The following is a 21,356-nucleotide window of genomic DNA, read 5'->3' as shown; positions in this document are numbered from 1 at the left end:
AAATTTGATACTAAAATCAAATCAGCAAAGTAACAATAACAAAGAAAAGTAGCAAGAGAGAAATATAGGCATCTATACCTAAATACTTACCTTGATCCTGTCATAGGACCTCTTCCATCCTTGTCATATCCCCCACGCCCTCTACCTCCTCCCTGTGACCCGCCATATCCTCTATTATCTTCTCCATACCTACTCACATCACGACGGTCATCTATAAAAGAAAATATTACATACATAAGTAACTATTGTCATTTTTGAGACATGGTCTCACAATTTGCCCCAGCCACCCAATTGTTAGGTGGTATGTCATCATGCCCAACAAGTATTGTCATTTCTGACAGATGTTTCACATAAACAAAACCATTTGTGGGCAGGAGAGGGCAAGACATTTCTATGCAGTCCAGGCTGGCCTAGAACTTGCTACATAGCTCAGCCTAGCCTTAACTCTCAATCTTCCTGTCTCAGCCTCTCATATCCTGGGATTAAAAGCATGTGTTGCAAGGCACCAGTAGCTTACGCCTGTAATCCTAGCTACTCAGGAGGCTGAGATCTGATGATGGCAGTGCAAAGCCAGCCTGGGCAGCAAAGTCTGTGAGACTCTAATCTCCAATCAACTACCAGAAAACCAGAAATGGCACTGTGGCTCAAGTGGTAAAGCACTAGCCTTGAGATGAAGAGCTGAGGGACAATGCCCAGGCCCAGAGCTGAAGCCCCATGACCAAGCAAAAAAAAAAAAAAAAAAAAAAATGTGTTGCCACATCTGGCTAGATAACATAATCTTAAATGCACTTACAGCCAGATATTATGACTTTTGGATAAAAGCATATGTACACAGAGCTCAAATCCAAGTCATCAAAACACACAGAATTAAATATTTGAGAATTCTATCTGTATTAAATCCTATTCTACTAGAAAACAAGAACAGCAAAGTGGTGATGTGGTTTGAGTTAAAATACAAGCTTTTTGTTGACAGTTGTTGGGGTTCATTTGAGGCCAGCCTGAGCAATTTAATGCTATCTTGCCTCAAAATAAGCATAACACTAAAAAGGGCTGGGTGTATAGTGCAGTGGTACAGTGCTTGACTAGCATTCACAAGGCTCTGGAGGACTGAAGGCATAGCCCAAATGAAAGGATACGGCTCTAATTCATCAATACTGAAAACAAAACAAAAAACCTTATGAAAGTAACTCTGATAAAAGCACAACCCAAATCATGAAACTTACTACTTTATTCACTTCTAAAACTGTAAAACAACAATAGTTAAGGTATATACTGATTTTATTTGTTCACTCAATTATTCAACAGAATCAGGAATATAGCTCATGGCAGAAAGCTTCACAACATGTGCAAGGCCATGAGTTCAATCCCAGAACTGAAAAAAAAATTCAGCAAATGTCCATTGAGAACTCATTGTGAATTAAGTCCTAAGATACAAACACTAAGATATAAAAATGAATTAAAAACAGTTCCTTTTTTCCTTTGAATCATTTTCATCATGTGGATAGAATCCTAAATATCAGTGGTATACACAAAACGCTATAGGACAAGAGGAAGTAATGACCAATCTTTGTTAATGAGGTTAGTAAAGGCTAATACAGAATGATTTCCCTAAATCAAGTACACTTCTAGCATCAAAAAGTGGCAAAAATAACATTGCCAAATGATCACTTGAAATAGCACAGGAAATGTAATGTAAATGAAATAGCACAGAAAATCAGCCACCAAAAAGTGATGTAACCATTTGGAAGTATCCATGAAATCAACAAAGAGAAATCTAATCACAGTTTTAATAGCCATGGGAGAAAAATCTATCTTGGAAGATACCTCAAATCTTTACAAACAGGTGAAATCTAGTATGAGTCTTTTGATCCAAATTCAACATACAAATAATTCTGAGAAGGGAAGAAGGAAACTAGAAGCCAATATACCTTACCTTGTGTGTGGTGACTATAGTTTTCCCTTTGTGAATGATAGGACTGCTGGTTTTGATTATAGGAATCATGTTGCTGATAATTTGACTGCTCATCATATGAGCCTTGATGCTGATTATAGCCTGACTGCTGGTTATAAGAATCATGTTGGCTATAGTCAGATTGACCATATGAAGGCGCTCTTCCACCTTGGCTAAAGAGAAATCAAAGAACATGAGAGACTTTCTTGGAAGACTATGTTTACTGTAGCAAGTTGGCTAAAACTAATATAAAAATCTTGATCACTTATATCTGAACCATATTTGATAAAATTTTCTCATAGTAATTATTTGGTTCTTTTATCTCTATCTCCTTATCATCACTGAAATAACCTTTAAGAGACCAATCTCACTATCTCACTGAAGTTATGTCACTCAAACAAAAGCCATACTGTGGAAAAGAACCCCAAGTACCTTTGAGAACTCTAGCAAGCATGAAAATAACTGATTTTACTTTCTTTTTTTGGTGCTGGTCCTGAAGCTTTAATTCAGAGCCGTACATTATCCCTGAGCAACAATACTGAACCAAGAATACTTTTTCTGAGACCCTTCCCTGATTTAAAATTAAAAAAAAAAAAAAGCAAGATCCCAAGAGCTCATGCCTGTAATTCTAGCTTCTCAGAAAACAGAGCCAGGCACTAGGCACTGGTGGCTCTCACCTGTAATCCTAGCTACTCTCAGAAGGTTGAGATCTGAGGATCCCAGTTCAAAGCTAGCCTGGGCAGGAAAGTCCGTGAGACTCATCTCCAATTAGCCACTCAAAAAACCAGAAGTGGCTCTGTGGCTAAGTGGTAGAGCACTAGCCTTGAGCTAAAGAACTGAGGGACAGCACCCAGGCCCAGAGTTCAAGCCCAACAACCAACCTCCCCCCCCCCCCCCAAGAAAAAAAGAAGAAAGAAAACAGATCTGAGGATTGAGGTTTGAAGCCAGTTGGAGCAGAAGTCAGTAACTAGGCTTGGGATGAATCTCAGTGGCAAAACACTTGCCTAGCAAGTGCAACATCCTAGGTTCAATCCCCAATAACAAAAAAGAAAAGACAGAAAAAAAAAAAAAAAGGTGCCTCCAAACTGATCAAACTGATTCTCAGATCTAAACCTTCTGAAGTAACTATAATTACAGGTGTGAGCCCAGCACCTAGTCCATACATTCTTTATAAAAGGATTATCCTTAAACTTAAAACTAAACAAGAAGGTATTAAAGGGTTATTTTTTTTCTTTTTTTTATTATTTTTTTATTGTGAAAATACTGTACAGAGGGGGGGATTATTATTTTCTTAAATGACTTCAAAATATTCCCTACATTTGTACTCTATAAAAGTTTTCAAACATTCTCAAAATTTGGTATTTTTGGTTTTGTTTTGCTAGTACTGGAGTTTGAAGTCAGGGCCTATGCTTCCTCTAGGAAAGTACTCACAACTGAACTAGGTCCCCAACCCTCAAACTAATAATCTGACTTCAGAAATCTTTCCTAATGTTTTTATTTAACTGAATTTTATTAGGACTAACTTCATTCACTGCAGTCAGAAACCACTAGAGATTTCAGTTTTCTAAAATCTCCAGCTATAAAACTTGAGGAACTGTATAACTATAACAACATTTCTTTACATCTGCAAAATGGAGATAACTACTATCTGTGGCATCTGAGGATTAAACACCTGAAATGGAAAATGTAAAGCACAGTGGGGAGAGGGGGAAGGGGTTGCATTATTAACTTAATTAAATATAGACTCTTTAAAACTAAATTTTAAGGAGGCTGGGAAGATGGCTCAGTGGTAGAGCGCTTGCCTTGCATGCCTGAGGCCCTGGGTTCGATTCCTCAGCACCACATAAGCAAAAAGAAAAAAGCCGGAAGTGGCGTTGTAGCTCAAGTGGTAGAGCGCTAGCCTTGAGCTGAAGAGCTGAGGGACAGCGCCCAGGCCCAGAGTTCAGGCCCCATGACCAGACCCAAAACAAAAAAAACAAAAAAAAAAACTAAATTTTAAAAAGTTTCATGCAGGCCAGGCACTAGTGGCTCACACCTGTAATCCTAGCTACTTAGGAGATTGAGATCTGACGATCGAGTTCAAAGCCAGCCCAAGCAGGAAAGTCCATGAGATTCTTATCTCCAATAAACCACCAGAAAACCGGAAGTGGCCCTGCGGCTCAAATGGTAGAGCACTAGCCTTGAGCTGAGGGACAATGACCAGGCCCAGAGTTCAAGTCCCATGACCAACCAAAAATAAAAAGTCTCATGCAAATCAACTGAAAATGTTCACCTATCTGTATTAACAAATAAAACATACTCCAGGTATTTGGTACATGTAGATGTTTCTGTAGTTTAAGAAAAAAAAAAATGGGCTGGGAAGGTGGTTCAGTGGTGGAGTGCTTGCCTCGCATGCATGAGGCCCTGGGTTCAATTCCTCAGCACCACATAAACAGGAAAAGTCAGAAGTGGGCACTGTGGCTCAAGTGGTAGAACGCTAGCCTTGAGCTGAAGAGCTCAGGGACAGCACCCAAGCACAGAGTTCAAGCTCTACAACAACAACAACAAAAATCCTGGAAAAGTAATACATTCAAAAGGCTCAAAAATAAAATGGAGCTGGGTGCTGGTGGCCCACATCTGTAACCATTGTTACTCAAGAAACTGAGATCTGGAGAGCACAGTTCAAAGCCAGCCTGGGCAAAAAAGCCCATGCGACTCTTATTTCCAATTAAACACTAGAAAAGCTAGAAGTGGAGCTATATAGCTCAAATGGTAGAACATTAGCCTTGAGCAAAAAAGCTCAGGGACCATGTCTAGTATCTGAGTTCAAGCCCCAGGACCAATAAAATTAAATTAAATTATAATGCTCAGGACAGGGTTCTTGCCTAGCATGTGTGAGGCTCTATGGTTCAATTATCAGCACCACAAAAAAACTGAGTTGGAAATAAAAAAGACAGGCAGTGAAGTTTAAAACTAAAACTTCAGCAATATCTATTTACACTACCCAACACAATCTCAATACTCTATATTTCCTTACCCTGATGATGATTCCGTGCTTTGCTGTCCTTGGTTATTGTACGATTGCTGGCCATATGAGCTCTGCTTTTGATTCTCATAACCACTGTAGGACTGTGAATAACCTAAAGATTGTACAGGAATACTATTTAGAGAAAGTTCTGATTTCTAAGTCTTTAAACAGCAAAGTTAACAAACCAGTCCAACCTGATTGGTTCTGTCCATAACTGGAGTAACCGCCATAGTTCTGTCCGTATGAAGAATCAGTTGTTTGCCCATAGCCAGAATAGCTCTGAAATTCAGGTAAATGGTTTTCATCACTTAATATGAAAGTAACTAGTAATAAAAAAGAAATTTTATCTTTCAACCTACTTGTGGTGCTTGCCCATAGCTTTGGTTTCCTTGATTTCCATAGGAAGAATAACTGTAAAATAAAAATGTAGTACTTAAAAGAAATGTGCTTGAAGAAACTTTAAAAGCTTAAATGAAGCACCCTGCCTTCATTTCAACTTTTACTTCAAATCCAGGTTTCTTTTCTGAGCAACTATCAGTTTACCTTTCTCTTAAGAGTCTAAAATGAAATGTGATGACCAAAGTCCATAAAAGACATAAATGGTATCACTCCCAGACCTCTTTACACATCAAATACCAGAAATTTTATTTTAACAAGTCCTTACAAGTACAACTTCACCAGAGCTACAATATCTCAAGAGATTTATGCTTTATGGTAAATAAAATGGCCAGAAACATTGACAAATTTCATTCTATAGGCAAATTTTTAATCTCGGGTTCAAATTTTTCTAATATTTAAATCCAATACAGTAATTGATAACTAAGCTTTTGGGTTTTTTTGTTTAGAAATAACACATAATAAGCTACATATCAAGACCAACAATATCTTTAACACAGTAACTTTTAATACTTTTGTTAAAGTACCAGTTTAGTTGGTACTTTCAATTTAGCTATATATGAATAAACTAATTTCTTCCTACCACTTGCCTTCATTAAATGTTTTACAAACTTTCTAGAAAAGGCATGTGTGGCACTAAAAGTCCAATTTAAATGCCTCAGTAATTAGAAGCATAGATATGTCCAGAGTACTATAGTGTATTCAGTGTCACAACACTTGCATGTACTTCAATATTTGTTTGAAAAAATAAATAAAAATAAATATTTGTTTGCTCCCTGAGTATATGTATCTTCCTAAGATTTTTAATTAATTTTACAACATGTAAGCTCAAAAATTAACTTTTTTCTCTGAGAGTCAAATATCCAAAGGGGAGGAAAAAAATCTAAAAACTAAGCAAACGAAAAAAAAACCAAAACACCTTTTTACAAACATGGGGGGGGGGGGCTAAGGGAGGAAAGGACTCAAGCCTGAAGAAAGCAGTCATTTTATATAGAGAGAAAGAGAGAGACATACATACACACACACACACACCCCATGTAGTCATTATATCCAATGTACATTATGTAAAAAAATGAACTATGCCAAAAACAAACAAACAAAAAATGAACTATGCAACTTAAGAGTGGAGACAGAAGGGGAAAAATGGGAGAATGAAGGAAAGGGTGACACTAAGAAGCATTGTGCTCATAATCTGACTTACAGAATTGTAACCTTTGCACAACTACTTATAATAATAACTAAATTTAAAAATAAAAATTTTTTAAACTCTATCATTTTAGAGCTATCAAATGCTAAGAGAATTTGTGAACATTTTTTTTTAGATAGGTTCTCCCTATGTAGCATAGGCTGGCCTCAAAATTGTAATCCTCCTGTCTTACTTTCTATGTGCTTTGATTACAAGCATTCGCCACCCACCTAGTTTCCCTAACTTTAAAAGTACATTTCATTTGCCAGATGCCTATTAAGAAGGTGGCACTACCTTATGAGAATCAAATTAAATCAATTTTGTTTTCAGAAAGCTCAGAACTTAATGACCATAGATACCTAATATGCTATTCTGAATATTACTAGGCTCCAAACCATTTATAGCCTAAGTTGAAGACTGTTTTTCTAGCAAGCAAGTCTTCTAAAGGTATATTCACTTCAAATATTTTTGTGAACATAAGGACTCAAAAATTGCTAAACATTTTTTCTAGTGCTTTAAAGAAATTGTTACAAAAGTATTAATATTATATACCATCAAAAAATGAAATGCTTTTTCTGAGAACTTAACCTCTTAACAATTTCTTCAAAGTAATTAAAACAATCATTACACTAAGTAGGATTATCTTAATTTCCAGGATTCATCTATATTATACAAACACTTTTAAAATAGGTAATATTTCTTAGCACCTATTTATACTCTCTTCCCAATGGAAAGCTACTATTTAATTATTTTAAGATATTCCCATAGTAAGTCCCAAAACAGAAACCTACCAGAATTTATAACTAAATTCCTTTTTTCTCAATACTAGTTTTTCATGGTATTATTAAAATATATGCATACTTTACCTTTGTTGCTCACCCCCAGACTGACTGTAACTTCCAGAATCTAAAACACATAAAAACAATTTTAAATCTTATTTAAAAATCTTTCACCTATGACTGACTTTAGCTCATACAGATGAAATATGGCAAAGAAATGTCAAAAATGAAGTGCAAGCCAGGTGCCTGTGGCTCACTCTTATAATCCTAATTACTCAGGAGGCTGAGACTAGCGGATCATGGTTCAAAGCCAGCCCAGGGAAGGAAAGTTCATGAGACTCTTATCCTAATTAACCACCAGAAAACCAGAAGTGGTGCTGTGGCTCAAGTGGTAGAGCTGGAACTGAAAAGCCGAAAGACAGCACCCAGGCCCAGGGTTTAAGCCCCATGTTCAACCAAAAAAGAAAATTGTAGAAAGTAAAACCTCAAGTTAAATACTGTACAGGGAGAAAACTATACAAGTGGTATTTCTGTTCTTTTCTTTTTTACAATAACTGCATTTTTAAAATCAGAGCTTTAGCAGGGGATGGGTGCTATGCACTTCTAAGCCCAGTTACTGGAAGGAGGATCATGATTGCCAGCTCTGGGCAAACACGACATAACTAGAGCAAAAAGGACTAGGAGATGACTCAATTGGTAGAGTACCTGAATGAGGCTGGAGCCCGGGTTCAAACCCCAGGACCATCCCCCCACGGAAAAACAAAGTAACAAAAAAATCACTCAGGCTGAGTGAGGTTAGCTCACATCTGTAGTCCTAGCTAGTCAGGAGATCATGATTCAAAACCAGCCTGGACAAAAAAAAGTTAACAAGACCCTATCTGAACAAGCATGGCAATATATAAACCACTCCTCTGTATCAGACTGCTTTGGCCATCAACACCAAAAAAGGATTGCTTAAGACTTTTTACAGCTGCTCAGTTAGCTGTTGACTCCAATTTTTGCCAAGTTTTCAGGAACTCAGTCAAGTTAGCAATACCTGCTTCTATCCTCCATTTTAATCTCTGAGGAAAAATGCTGCTTTTGTGCTAACCAATCGGACACTGTTAGAGAAAATAACAAATTTTGGAAAATATATAAACTCAATACAGAATCCCCCCTTCCATTCCTCTTCCTCCCCCTCAAAGGACTTCTGGCTGGCTCCTTTCCTGAGCCCAGTTATCGTGATTTTACTAGTGGTATCTGTGGGGCCCTGTCTTGTCAAATGTCTTACTCATTTTCTCCAGGAACATGTCCGAACTTTCACATCCCTGAGGATGACCAAGTTTTTCATGTCCACAGAACTCCTTAACAGAGAAGAGATCTGGGCCACAAAACTCCTCCCCTTAACCAAGAAGCCTAACCAACATAACACCTAATGGGAGACCAATGCCCAAGTCAGCAGAAAGTAGCCAGAAAAGATAACTGTAGACCTCTTTCCCCAGTCTCCTCTCCCAGCCCATTCCTTTTATCCATCCAAAGAGGACTTGCCTCTCCCTTCTGGGCCCAATCTTTTGATGTATCTAAAGATGGACTATAAAGGATTGACCCTGCCTTATTCCCCCAGGTCAAGCAAAACACCAGGTGCGTGCTTGATCGCAGGCAGGTCATTCCCACTTTGGCTTAGCTGAAAGTTCCCTCAGCCCAGGTGGAACATTCCATTCTGGGTCTGGCCAAGGACATCCCCCACCTTGGCTTCCAAGAAACCATATAGCCTGTTTTGGTTTGTTTTTTTCTGCTTCCTTGTTAAGACCCATAAGCCTGACCCCAAATCCACCCATTCCTACAACCTCCATTCCCGCAGGAAGGTTTATTGCCCCTCACTGTACCTCTATAAAGAGTCCTCACCTGTCGAAATGGAGGTGAAAAAAATACTGAAACTTGTTTTTTTTCTTTCAGTAGTTCAAAGTATCACTCGCATAAAAAATTGTTGAGGAGGTTCTCTATCCTTTAGACTTCTAGCAAAGTCAAATGAATGCCTTGTCCATTTGTAATGAACAAAATCAATTTTATATGATTTTTTTTTTTGCCAGTCCTAGGGGTTGAACTCAGTGCCAGGGCACTGTCCCTGAGCTTCTTTTTGCTCAAGGCTAGCACTCTACCACTTGAGCCACAGCACCACTTCTGACCTTTTCTATTTATGTGGTACTGAGGAATCAAACCAGGACTTCATGCACGGTAGGCAAACACTCTACCACTAAGCCATATTCACAGCCCATGAAATATTTTAAAGTATAAAATATGCAGGTGCCAGAGGCTCACACCTATAATCCTAGCTACTCAGGAGGCTGAGGTCTGAGTATCATGGCCCAAAGCCAGCCAATCAAACACCAAAAAGCCAGATAGAGGTGTGGCTCAAGTAGTAGAGCACCAGCCTTGAACAAACAAGTGAGAATATGAAATCCTGAGTTCAAGCCCCAGTACAAACTATAAAATGTTCTTAAATTGCTATAAGATCAGCCTCAATATTAAAAGTATTCCTGTCCAACAATTCTAAAACCCTCCTCAAAATCAAATAAAATCGGTAACATTCTTTTTTGTCCAATTAATATAAAGCTACCATATGTAGAGTTAATTGCTATTGGTCACATAAGTAGGGTTAGCCACAATTCCTCAGTAAAGATCCCCAACCTGAAAGGAAAGTATGGTGCAAGTGGTAATGCTAGCCTTCAGTGAAAAAGCCAAGTGAAAGCATAAGGCCTAGTTCAGACCCCAATGCTGGCACACATACACACACAAAAAAAGATCTTTAAACTGATAGAGCAAGACATTTTTTAAACTTTTAATTTTAAGACTTCGACTGGACAAACTATTTCTATGAACATAAGGAGCATTACCTGAAAATTTTTATTATACAAAATATACATTTACTGCTATGCCCATAATAAAATTGCTAGTTGTAGCTTAACTACCACAAAAAAAAAAAAAAAAAAAAACAGGGAAATGATACTACTGAATCTAACTGGACCATAAGAATAATTGCAGCGATCAAATTGCAAAAAAAAAAACTGCTTTACATAAATCAGGGTGAAAACAATTATGGTAGGGTGAAGAAATATGAGTAAGATAGCCAAAAGACATTAGGAAGTACATGAGGCAAACCTGTGATATGGGTTCCCTAAGAATCAAGTCTAATACTACAGCGTTTTCTTTTGATTCAGGCAAAACTATAGAACATACAGCAACTAAACCATGTAAGCTTATCTCAAATAAGTACGTAGGTCCTTAACTTAGGTTCTTGGTTCTCTCACTCCTCTGAAATTGTAAATCTTTAAGGAAGCAGGGGGCTAGTGGCTCACACCTGTAATCCTAACTACTGGGAAGGCTAAGATCTGAGGATAATAATTCAAATCTAGTCCAGGCAGGGAAGTCCATGAGATTTTTTTTTAATTTTTTTGTCAGACATGGGACTTAAACTCTGGGCCTAAACGCTATTGCACTGTCCCTCAGCTCTTCAGCTAAAGGCTAGCACTCTACCACTTGAGCCACAGCACCACTTCTCGTTTTCTGGTGATTAATTGGAGACAAGAGTCCCTTGGGGACTTTGCTGCCCTGACTGGCTTTAAACCTGGATCCTCAGATCTTAGCCTCCAGAGTAGCTGGATTACAGGTGTGAGCCACCAGTGCCTGTCAATACCATCTTTTGAGAGGAGCCCAGAAGGAAGGAGTTGAAGTGAAGAGACAGGGACCATGAATGTACAATGAAAAGGCAGATCCTCCAAAGTCCTGCCTCCCTGGAGAGACCACAGCTGGCTGACTCAGGCTGTAGGAACCTCCTCTCAGCTTAGGCTCCCATCTCTCTTTCCTCTCTTCCACCTTTTTGTTTTTTTTTTTTGGGGGGGGGGTCAGTTGTAGGGCTTGAACTTAGAGCCTGTACACTGTCCCTGAGCTCTTTTGCTCAAGGCTAGCACTCTTACCAACTTGAGCCACAGAGCCACTTCTGGTTTTTCTAGTGGTTAATTGGAGATAAGAGTCTCATGGACATTCCTGCCCAGGCTGGCTTTTTTAAAGGCTGGGAATGTGGTTTAGTGGTAGAATGCTTGCCTAGAATGCATGAAGCCCTGGGTTTGATTCCTCAGAACCACATAAAAAGAAAAGGCCAGAAGTGGCACTGTGGCTCAAGTGGTAGAGTGCTAACTCTGAGCAAAAGAAGCTCAGGGAAAGTGCCCAGGCCCTGAGTTCAAGCCCCAGGACCGGCAACAAAACAACACAAAAACAGCTTACAAATGGTAAGGCATCTGAAACAAATGATCATCAAGATTACTTAACATTGAACTTGTTCCTGAGCTCAAAATCATTCAGAGGCGCTTTTAAATTTACAAAGTGTGTAGGGTTAACTCTGATTTTTTCTAACTAATCCACTGAAGTCAGAAAAGTTATTTTCTACATTATTCTTTGCAGGCTAGGGCTTTTTCCTCTTGGGTGTCCCCTATGTGCTCCAAAAGAATTAGTTTCCAAATTTTAAGCAAATTCTGTAAATTTGCACTAATATAGTATCCAGGTATTACTGTTTGATCATATAATATTTGCCTTATTAGTAGCTAAAGTCTTCCTATTTTGTTTTTTTCTTTTTTTTTGGGGGGGGGGGGGTCCGGTCGTGGGACCTAAACTCTGGGCCTGGGCGCTGTCCCTCAGCTCTTCAGCTCAAGGCTAACGCTCTACCGCTTGAGCCACAGTGCCACTTCCAGCCTTTTCTGTTTATGTGGTGCTGAGGAATCGAACCCAGGGCCTCAAGCATGCAAGGCAAGCGCTTTACCACTGAGCCACCTTCCCAGCCCTCCTATTTTGTTTTTGAAATAGAATCTTAGTAGTTGGCCTCAAACTTGTAATCCTGCTACACACAGCCTGAATCCCCAGGAATGCATCAAGCGCAGGAAGCCTTTGTAACTTCCATTTGATTGCAGACTTGTCTATTTCTTATGGTCATTTTTTTGTTGTTTCTATCTTTTGAGGCTATGTTATTAGACTCATAAAACTGCAATATATCTGGTAAACTTCTTTTTAACATTACATGAAGTTAACCATCAATTATACATCATCAAGATGGTGTTTCCCTGGTCCATCTTTCTCTGCCTTTTGACATTTATGTTTTTGGTATAGTGTTTGAACATATGTATGTTACATATTCCCATTGTGAACACCTGTTTTTTGTTTTGCCCCTGTAGGATCTCACATTTTTGTTCAGGACTGACCTCAGACTGCATCCTATATGTGAAATGACAGGCTCTAAGGCTGGCTTATAATTGAAATGGGGGAAGAGTACCTCACTTTTTGCCAGAACTGACCTTCAGTCTTAATCCTCCAACTGTCTGCTAGGATTCTTTTCTTTTTTTTTCTTTTTTTTTGGGGGGGGGGGAGGGGAGGGTCGGCGGTATTGAACTCAAGGGCCTGGGCACTGTCTTAGAATGCTCACTATTAGTGCTCTACCACTTGAGCCCCAACTCCACTTCCAGGTTTTGGGGTAGTTAATTGGAGATAAAGAGTCTTACAGACTTTCCTACCAGGGCTTGCTTTGAACCACAATCCTCAGATCTAAACCTCCTAAGTAGCTGGGTTAAGAGGCATTGAGACACCAGCTCCTGGCTTATAGCAGCAATTTTTTAACATGCTTTTCTGGCAAAGTTCTAAACTATCTTCAACTTCCACTGAAAAACATGAACCTGAACAGCCTAATGCAAATCACAACTTCACTATCTACTTCTTCAATCTCTACATCTAATAATTTTCATATCTGATGTTTTACAGTCAGTATTTACTTCTTATTTACCATATTTCTTCTATATTATTTTTTAAATTCCATTTTTCCTTTCTGAATTCAATTATTAGTTCATTTAGCAAAGATTCCAGTGGAGTCTTCTGGAGATAAATATGACAATTTATTTTGGTATAACATTTGGTCAATGCTAGAAACATGGCTCATGTAGTAGAAAGTCTGCCTAGCAAGCACAAAGCTAAGTTCAAGCTCCAATACTACCAAAGTTCTCAGTCAAGTTATGTTACCTTTAAATTCTAAGAATCATTTCATTATTTCCTACCCTCATAAAACATCTGGGCCAGGAATCAGTGGCTCACATCTGATGTTAGCTATTCAAGAGGCTAAGACCTTAAAGGATCACTGTTCAAAGTCAGCCTGGACAGAAGCTTCAAGCAGAAAAAGGATGTGTGTGGCCATCAGGAAGTTGAACTAGAATTTTAAGTTCTTTGTTCAAGACCTAGTACCAGCACCAAAAATAAAAGTTATACTGTAATTGTTTCCTATTTTCTTTAGACTTGCTATTGGCATTTCATAACCTAAGTTTCCCATCAATTCATATAAATTTGTCTTGTGTTTAAGATTACTGCTTGTTTTAAAACTGTCAACTATTTTGGAACTTCCTTTTTTCCTGAGTCTCACTTATGCTGGCCTCAAACTTAAGAGGCTCATGCCTCAATCTCTGAATGTTGGAATGACTGGCATGCACCACCACACTGAAAACAGTTGACTTCTGGAGGAATCGTATCAATCCTATCTATATACCTCCTGCTAGGTATATACACTTTTTCTAATTCTAGAAATTATACGTGGTTCCTTTTCAAATTTCTTTAGCCATTAATACCATCATAGTCTTAAGGTTGATTCACTTTTTTTAGTCAACTTTAATGGTAACACTTTTATAGATCATTTATAGGGGCTCTATTCTTTGCCACTCATCTCATTTAAGCAACTGTCTCTGAATTTTCTATTTTACTGTGAATTCATCTTTTCCAAGGTTTGTCTTTCCCCCATATTCTTTGTGATCTAAATTGTGAAGTTTGCTTCAGAAAAAGGTTTTTCATTTTTAACCAGGAACCACAAGGATGTTATCAGCCAAGAAATAACTTTTGTTAATTTAAGGTTTTATGAAGCCCAAGTCCCAGGTCACAAATTCTCAGTAAAAAGTTTCCTTCTTGTTTATACTAGTACGAAGGTTTTCTTTCCTACTCTTCACTGAAGTATGAGTCCTTCAAATCCATTTGTAAGCCTGCGATTTATATAAGGGTTCTAGTCCCCCATTACATAGTTCTGACAGCTCTAACATACAAAATAAAAACTAAGACATTACTAAGACAAAAAAGAGAGAGAGAGAGAGGGCGAGCAATATCCTCTTCTCCATGGCTGCTGCCAAGTTGGCTCTAACCCTACCATGCTGGCTTTTATTTCACTTTTGGCAGTGGTGGCTTTCCCTTTCTTAAGTTTTTCCACTTTGAAGGATAAAATGATTTTCAGGATATCTTGGTCTGCCATAATGCCAAAAAGATGTGTTTTGACTTTGTGTTTTCTATGTAAAACTGACATTATACTTAAGACTTTAACTCAGACAATTCACCTTTGTAAAGTATTTGAATATACTTATACTTACAATATACATACACATACATATATTTTCTTTTCTCTTCTTTCCAATACTTGGGATCAAACCCAGAGCCCTGAGTGTATTACACAAAGGATCTACCACTTAACTGTACTCCAGCCCAAATATTTGTATTTTATTGAGTTTGTAATTCTTCTCTGTCAGGCATTTGTAGTACCTGAGTCAATTTCATATATAAGATTTAGGAGTGTAGTCTGGAATGTTTAAAGCCTATAACTTATTAATGGTATTAGTTGCTTAGGGGGACTTCAATCTGTTAACTTTATAAATTTAACAAAATATAATCTGAAAACATAAGCTTTATGCAAAGTCAAAAGTATTTTATAGCCAGGCACCGGTGGCTCACGCCTGTAATCCTAGCTATTCAGAAGGCTGAGTTCTGAGGATCATGGTTCAAAGCCAGCCCGGGCAGGAAAGTCCATGAGACTCTTATCTCCAATAAACCACTAGAAAACCGGAAGTAGCACTGTGGCTCAAGCGGTAGAGTACTCGCCTTGAGCTGAAGAGCGCAGGGACAGCGCCCAAGCCCAGAGTTCAAGCCCCACGACCCGACCCAAAAATATATATATACTTATAAATGTATCAGTGGTATATAACAAGTCTAAAAAGAACTAAAATTGACGGGCTGGGAAGATGGCTCAGTGGTAGAGTGCCTGCCTTGCATGCCTGAGGCCCTGGGTTCGATTCCTCAGCACCACATAAGAAAAAAGAAAAAAGCCAGAAGTGGCGCTGTGGCTCAAGTGGTTGAGCGTTAGCCTTGAGCTGAAGAGCTGGGGGACAGCGACCAGGCCCAGAGTTCAGGCCCCATGACCGGACCCAAAAAAAAAAAAAAAACTAAAACTGAATGTTAATTTAGAAATAAGTGTGTATTAGGGCTGGGAATGTGGCTTAGTGGTAGAGCGCTTACCTAGCATGCACGAAGCCCTGGGTTCAATTCCTCAGTACCATATAATCAGAAAAAGCCAGAAGTGGCACTATGGTGCTAGCCTTGAGCTAAAGAAGCTCAGGGACAGTCCCTAGGACCTGAGAGCAAGCCCAGAACTGGCAAAAATAATAATAAACATATATAATCATAGTCTTTTGCACACTAGAAAGCCAATCTCCACTTTTTTTTGTAATTTGGACGTCAGTACTAATCAACTCCTCCACAATATAATGAAGTATCAATTTTGCAAATGGTAAATCTTGAAAAACTTCAATTTTCTGTTAAAATTACCCAGCTGTATAAAAAGCCATGTTTCATCAGCAAGTACATTAAGAATTAATATATGAAGCTGGCTGGCAAGCTCACACCTATCATCCTAGCTACTCAGGAAGGTGAGATCTGAGGATTATTGTCCAAAGCCAGCCTGGGCAGTAAAGTCCATGAGACTTTTTTTTTTTTGTCGGTCACGGGGGCTGAACTCTGGGCCTGGGCACTGCCCATCAGATCGTCAGCTCAAGGCTAGTGCTCTACCACTTAAGCCACCGCACCACTTCTGGCTTTTTCTGCTTATGTGGTGCTAAGGAATCGAACCTAGGGCCTCATGCATGCAAGGCAAGCACTCTACCACTGAGCCACCTTCCCTGCCCTCCAATAAACCACCAGAAAACCGGAAGTGGTAGAGCGCTAGCCTTGAGCTGATGAGCTGAGAGATGCTCCCAGGCCTACAGTTCAAGCCCCACCACCGACCTCCCCTCCCCCCAAAAAAAGGGAATTAAGAGCCAGGAGTCAGTGCTCATACCTGTAATCCTAGCTATGCAGGAGGCTGAGCTCTGAAGATAGAGGTTAAAAGCCAGCCTGGGCAAGAATCCATGAAACTCTTATCTTCAATTAATCACCATAGAAGTGGTACTGTGGTTCAAAGTGGTAGAATGCCAGCCTTGAGCAAAAAAGCAAAAAGAGCTCAAGAACAATGCCAGGCCCTCAGTTAAAGCCCCACAACCAACCCCCAAATAAAAGGGAGGGTGATAGTGTATGCCTCTAATTTCTGCCCTTGGGAGGCTGAAACAGGATAGAATTCCAGGCAAGCCTAGGCTACACGTGAGAGCCTGTCTCAAAAAAAAAAAAAAAAAAAAAAATCTGGGCGCCGGTGGCTCAGGCCTGTAATCCTAGCTACTCAGGAGGCTGAGTTCTGAGGATCTCGGTTCAAAGCCAGCCTGGGCAGGAAAGTCAGTGAGACTCTTATCTCCAATAAAAACCACTAGAAAACCGGAAGTGGCTCATTGGCTTAAGCGGTAGAGCGCTTGCCTTGAGCTGAAGAGTGCAGGGACAGCACTCAAGCCCAGAGTTCAAGCCCCATGACAGACAAAAATAAATAAAATCATTCTAGCTCATGCCTGTAATCCTAGCTACTCAGGAGGCTAAGATCTAAGGATCAAAGTTTGAAGCCAGCTGGGGCAACAAAGTCCCTGAGACTTTATCTACAGTCAATTATCAGAAAACCAGAAATGGAGCAGATCTGTGGCTCAAAGTGGTAGAGTGCTAACCTTCAGCAGAAAAGCTCAGGGGCAGCGTCCAGGTCCTGAGTTCAAGCTCCATGACCACCACCAATAACAACACAAAAAAACATAGCTGTTTTTTTGTGTTGTTGTTGCCACACTTGCACTCAAACTTGATACCAGACACACCAGCTCACTGGCTGGTGCTCTACCAATTAAGCCACATCTCCATTTCCCCCATGGATGTACAATTTTATTTATATTTTATGCCAAGGGTTACTTCCTAAAGAAGTACTTCCGTATCCTTTTCAGGAGCTTTACATTTCATGCTGAATTATGTACCTGATAAAATATGTATATAAATACACACACAAAAATATCTACTTCTAAAAAAAAAAAATATCTACTTCTCTGAGTGTGAATTAAACAGAAATTGAAATTCAATACCATTTACAGGTTTCCCATTAGGTCCCCAATATTCGGCGCCTTACAGTCAAGGAAATTATATAATTCTCCTGATCAATTTTTCTTGCTCTAATTGTTGGTTTTTCTTTGGTGCACTAAATTACTGAGTGTTCATTAATGTTATTAGGTTAGCCCTTAATAAGACTGGCACTGGTGGCTCTCTGGAATTCTAGCTACGCAGGAGACCAAGATCCAAGGATCACAGTTCCAAGCCAGGCTGAGCACTAGTTAGTAAGGTCCATGAAGACACTCATCTCCAATTAACCACTAACCACCAAAAAAGCTTTAGGGGAGCAGTGGCTTAAGGGGTAGAGCACCAACTTTCAGCAGAAAAAGCAAAGGGGTATAGCCTAGGCACTGAGTTCAAGACTCAGTAGTAGCGCAAGGATGCCCACGAACGTTTTTGTTTCACCCAAACCGTAAGGCTTCGGGAAATGTTTTTCTCGATGGGAAAGTGTTCATCCGTCAGGAGTTACTAGTACATGGATACTCTAGTCTGGGTAACCTGGGATGTAGCCCAATAGAGGACCTGTGCAATCAGATCCTGCTAAATCAAGAAGGCTTCCACACTCTAGCAGGATCCGAATTGGCTGTCCGGCTGTCCTCAAGGGCCCACAGTCGCCTTCTCGGTCCCACACAACAGAGGGGCCTTCTCTCGGCCAATGTAACTACTTCGAGGAAGCAACTGTGCCTTTGCTTTGGTCTGTGTGTTTTCAGGGGAAAGCCGTGTTAACACCTACACGGATTTAATCAAGAAAAAAATAAATAAATAAGCAGCAAGGGTTCACTTTTAAATTCTTTCAAGAGACAACTGGAGATGGAAGGTGCAACGACAGAGGTAGCTGAATTTTTTTCCAAAAAACACAACAAAAACAAAAAGCCCTCAACTTGAATCCGGGTGGTTACTGCAGAGGCAGCGGCGAGAAGAAGCGTGATCTCGTGCAAGAGGCCATGTCCTTGGAAAGGGCTCCCAGAGCCTCAAGGCCCCCCCCCCCACCCCCGCCACGTTATGAACGGAGTGAGTCAGGCAGGCTCAGCTCCACTTCGCAGATGGGGGAAACTGAGGGACGAGGCGGCCAGATGCCGGGCCCCGAAGCCTCGCTGGGCGATGCTGAGGGCGAAGCGGAGAACCAGAAGCTCGAGTTCCCTCGACTCCCCTTCCCCTCCCCGCCCCTAGGATGGCGTAGACGGCCTCCGCCCCCCCCCTCCACCCCCAATTCACACACACACACACACACACCCTCGGCCGGGAGCGACCAGTCTCCCCGGGTTCCAAGGACAGGGTCACAAGCCCGGTCTGCGAAGCGCTCCCGCCAGGATTTGCAGCCAGAAAGCGTTGGAAGCATGCGTGCTTCCAGTCCAACATGGCGGCGCCGAGGCCCGGCCCCCCCCTCCCACACACACACACACACACACACACCCAGGCCTCCCTCAGGCCGGAGGCTTTCCCTCAGGGCCCTCTGGTGGGGCGGGGAGACTGTCCAAGCCCGCCAGACCCCTTCTCGCCGCAGCGGCTGCTTGCGGAAGGAGGCACCTACCCGACATGACTAACGGCCGCGGCGCGGAGCCCCCCACAGCCCGCGGAGAACAAGGAAAACGAGAGCCAGGCGGCACAGCGGCCTGAGCTGTTCTGAGGGCTGCGCGGCGGGCTGAAGCCGATTGCGGGGCCTCGGCAGCCAATCAGCGGGTGGCGGACCGTACCATAGTGCCAAGGCAAGAGGGGTGACTCTTCACCAACACTAGCCTCCGACCCCTGAGTCCCTCTCGGTTCTCCCCTTCACGGACTGTACCATTATTGAGAGGGAATTGAAAAGGGAAAGTACCAATGTCATTGTAAGGATGGGGGAGAAGTGGAGCCAACTCCTGTTTCAGTCGCGCTTACTGTCTTATTTCTCACTTTGTTCGGATCTAACAGAACTCGAGGTTAGTCAACGAAGGAGGAAGTACTTCCAAAACACAGACTATGGATTTAGAAATTCTCTCTCTTCCCCTCAAATTTGGAATGGTATGACCCAATCTCTGGGTCTCTCTGGGCTATTGCGTTCGCGCTTGAACCACCTGGGGGCGTTCGGAATCGGATGAGCTCCGAGCTGAGCTCCCGACTGAACTTTGGTACTTGATCACCTGGGGACCTGATGACCCCCTTTGCGGAACTGAACACTGGTGAGACCGGAAGAAGTGATGGCTCACTCCTGTGATCCTAGCCACTCAGAAGGCTGAGATCTAATGATTGCACTTTGAAGCCAGTTTGAGCAAGCCGGTTCAAGTAATAAAAGGACCAGCCAATGAACTTTCGGAAAAGCTAAGGGGCAAGCCCTGCGTTCAAGATCCAGTACGGGTACGCGCGCGCGCGCACACACACACACACACACACACACACACCCCTACCTGACCTCGACACACACACACACATACACACACACACACACACACACACACACCCCTACCTGACCTCGAGAATGGGTATGGAGCTCTATTTCTCAGTACCACAGTAACAGCTAACTACGCGCGCGCGCGCACACACACACACACACACACACACACACACACACACACACACACACACACACACACACACACACACCCCTACCTGACCTCGAGAATGGGTATGGAGCTCTATTTCTCAGTACCACAGTAACAGCTAACTACTAATTGTCGGCACCTTACATCATCTAATTCTCAAAGCAGACTGATGAAATGTTTCCCCATGTTGCACATAAAGTAGAATTCCCTAGTCTCAGGCCATACAGATAGCCAAGGGCCAAGTGAATTGTCCCGGTGGTTAAGCCTACAGCATTGCTTATGGGTTTAGCCATAATGTTAAACATACAGTCAGCTCAATAGTAGGAGTAGGGGCTGAGAAAGCTCAAAGGACTAACAAAGACATTTTCCCAGAGTATGTGCTGTCTGAGCCAAAGTCTGGGTAATTAGCAGAAATTGACGGAGTTGAAAGTGGGCAAAAATATGTCCAGACTAGTTGTAGAACAAGTAACTCGATATGTTTAAAGTAATTCAAAGCCGGGCTCTGGTGGCTCACGCCTGTAATCCTAGCTACTCAGGAGGCTGAGATCTGAGGATCACGGTTCAAAGCCAGCCCGGGCAAGAAAGTCTGTGAAACTCTTATTTCCAATAAACCACCAGAAAACCAAAAGTGGCACTGTGGCTCAAGTGTAGAGTGCTCGCCTTGAGCTGAAGAGCTGAGGGACAGCACCTAGGCCCAGAGTTCAAGCCCCATGACCGACAAAAAAAAAAAAAAAAGCAATTCAATACCTTTGGAGTGTAGCCTCCAGGGGACAGTAGAACATGTCAGAAAAGTAAGAGGCTAAATAGTCGAAACCTTGTAAAGTAGATTTGAATTTGAACTTTTTTATCTTGGAGGTAATAGGACTTTAACTAAAAGTAATATCAGATTTGTATTTTCCAGCTACAGAATAAAGGATGCATGGAGATGAGCCTAGAAACCAATCAAGTGGTCAAAGAAATCATTCTAAAGAGATACCAAAGTGCTTGGGAATAGAGTCATAGCTGTGGAGATGGAGGTCAAGTGCACAGATTCCCAGATACACTTTGGGCTAGACCACGCAAGAGTTGATCAGTTTGGCTGGAAAGGACTAGCACAGAGAGACTAGTCTGAGGTGTCTTTTGGGTTTCCTGCATGCAAAAGTGGCTAGATACAGGTGTCATTCACTGTATTGGGGAAGAAGAAAAAGAGAATGAAATGGAA

General features: G+C 41.2%; 1 protein-coding gene across 3 annotated transcripts in view; it reads right to left on the bottom strand.

Annotated features, from left to right (window-relative positions):
* Taf15 (TATA-box binding protein associated factor 15) overlaps positions 1 to 19,273 on the bottom strand; it is a 51,641-nt gene extending 32,368 nt beyond the window's left edge. For 2 of the 3 annotated variants that reach the window (XM_042691204.1, XM_042691214.1), the window contains exons 1-7: positions 19,171 to 19,273; positions 7,407 to 7,446; positions 5,318 to 5,369; positions 5,153 to 5,237; positions 4,968 to 5,070; positions 1,934 to 2,124; positions 91 to 211 (exon numbers count right to left, since the gene is read on the bottom strand). In XM_042691204.1, the coding sequence (XP_042547138.1) occupies positions 91 to 211; positions 1,934 to 2,124; positions 4,968 to 5,070; positions 5,153 to 5,237; positions 5,318 to 5,369; positions 7,407 to 7,446; positions 19,171 to 19,177 (599 nt within the window). In that variant the 5' untranslated portion in view covers positions 19,178 to 19,273. The remainder of the gene's footprint in view (positions 1 to 90; positions 212 to 1,933; positions 2,125 to 4,967; positions 5,071 to 5,152; positions 5,238 to 5,317; positions 5,370 to 7,406; positions 7,447 to 19,170) is intronic. The other variant, XM_042691221.1, reaches the window with a different exon arrangement.
* Between the last annotated feature and the right edge of the window lie 2,083 nt (positions 19,274 to 21,356).

This window comes from Dipodomys spectabilis, unplaced genomic scaffold, assembly GCF_019054845.1.
Source record: "Dipodomys spectabilis isolate Male_0828 unplaced genomic scaffold, ASM1905484v1 ptg000004l, whole genome shotgun sequence".
In the NCBI taxonomy this organism is placed as follows: domain Eukaryota; kingdom Metazoa; phylum Chordata; class Mammalia; order Rodentia; family Heteromyidae; genus Dipodomys; species Dipodomys spectabilis.
The sequence above is the reverse complement of the archived record's forward strand: the minus strand, read 5'-3'. Positions and strand labels throughout refer to the sequence as shown.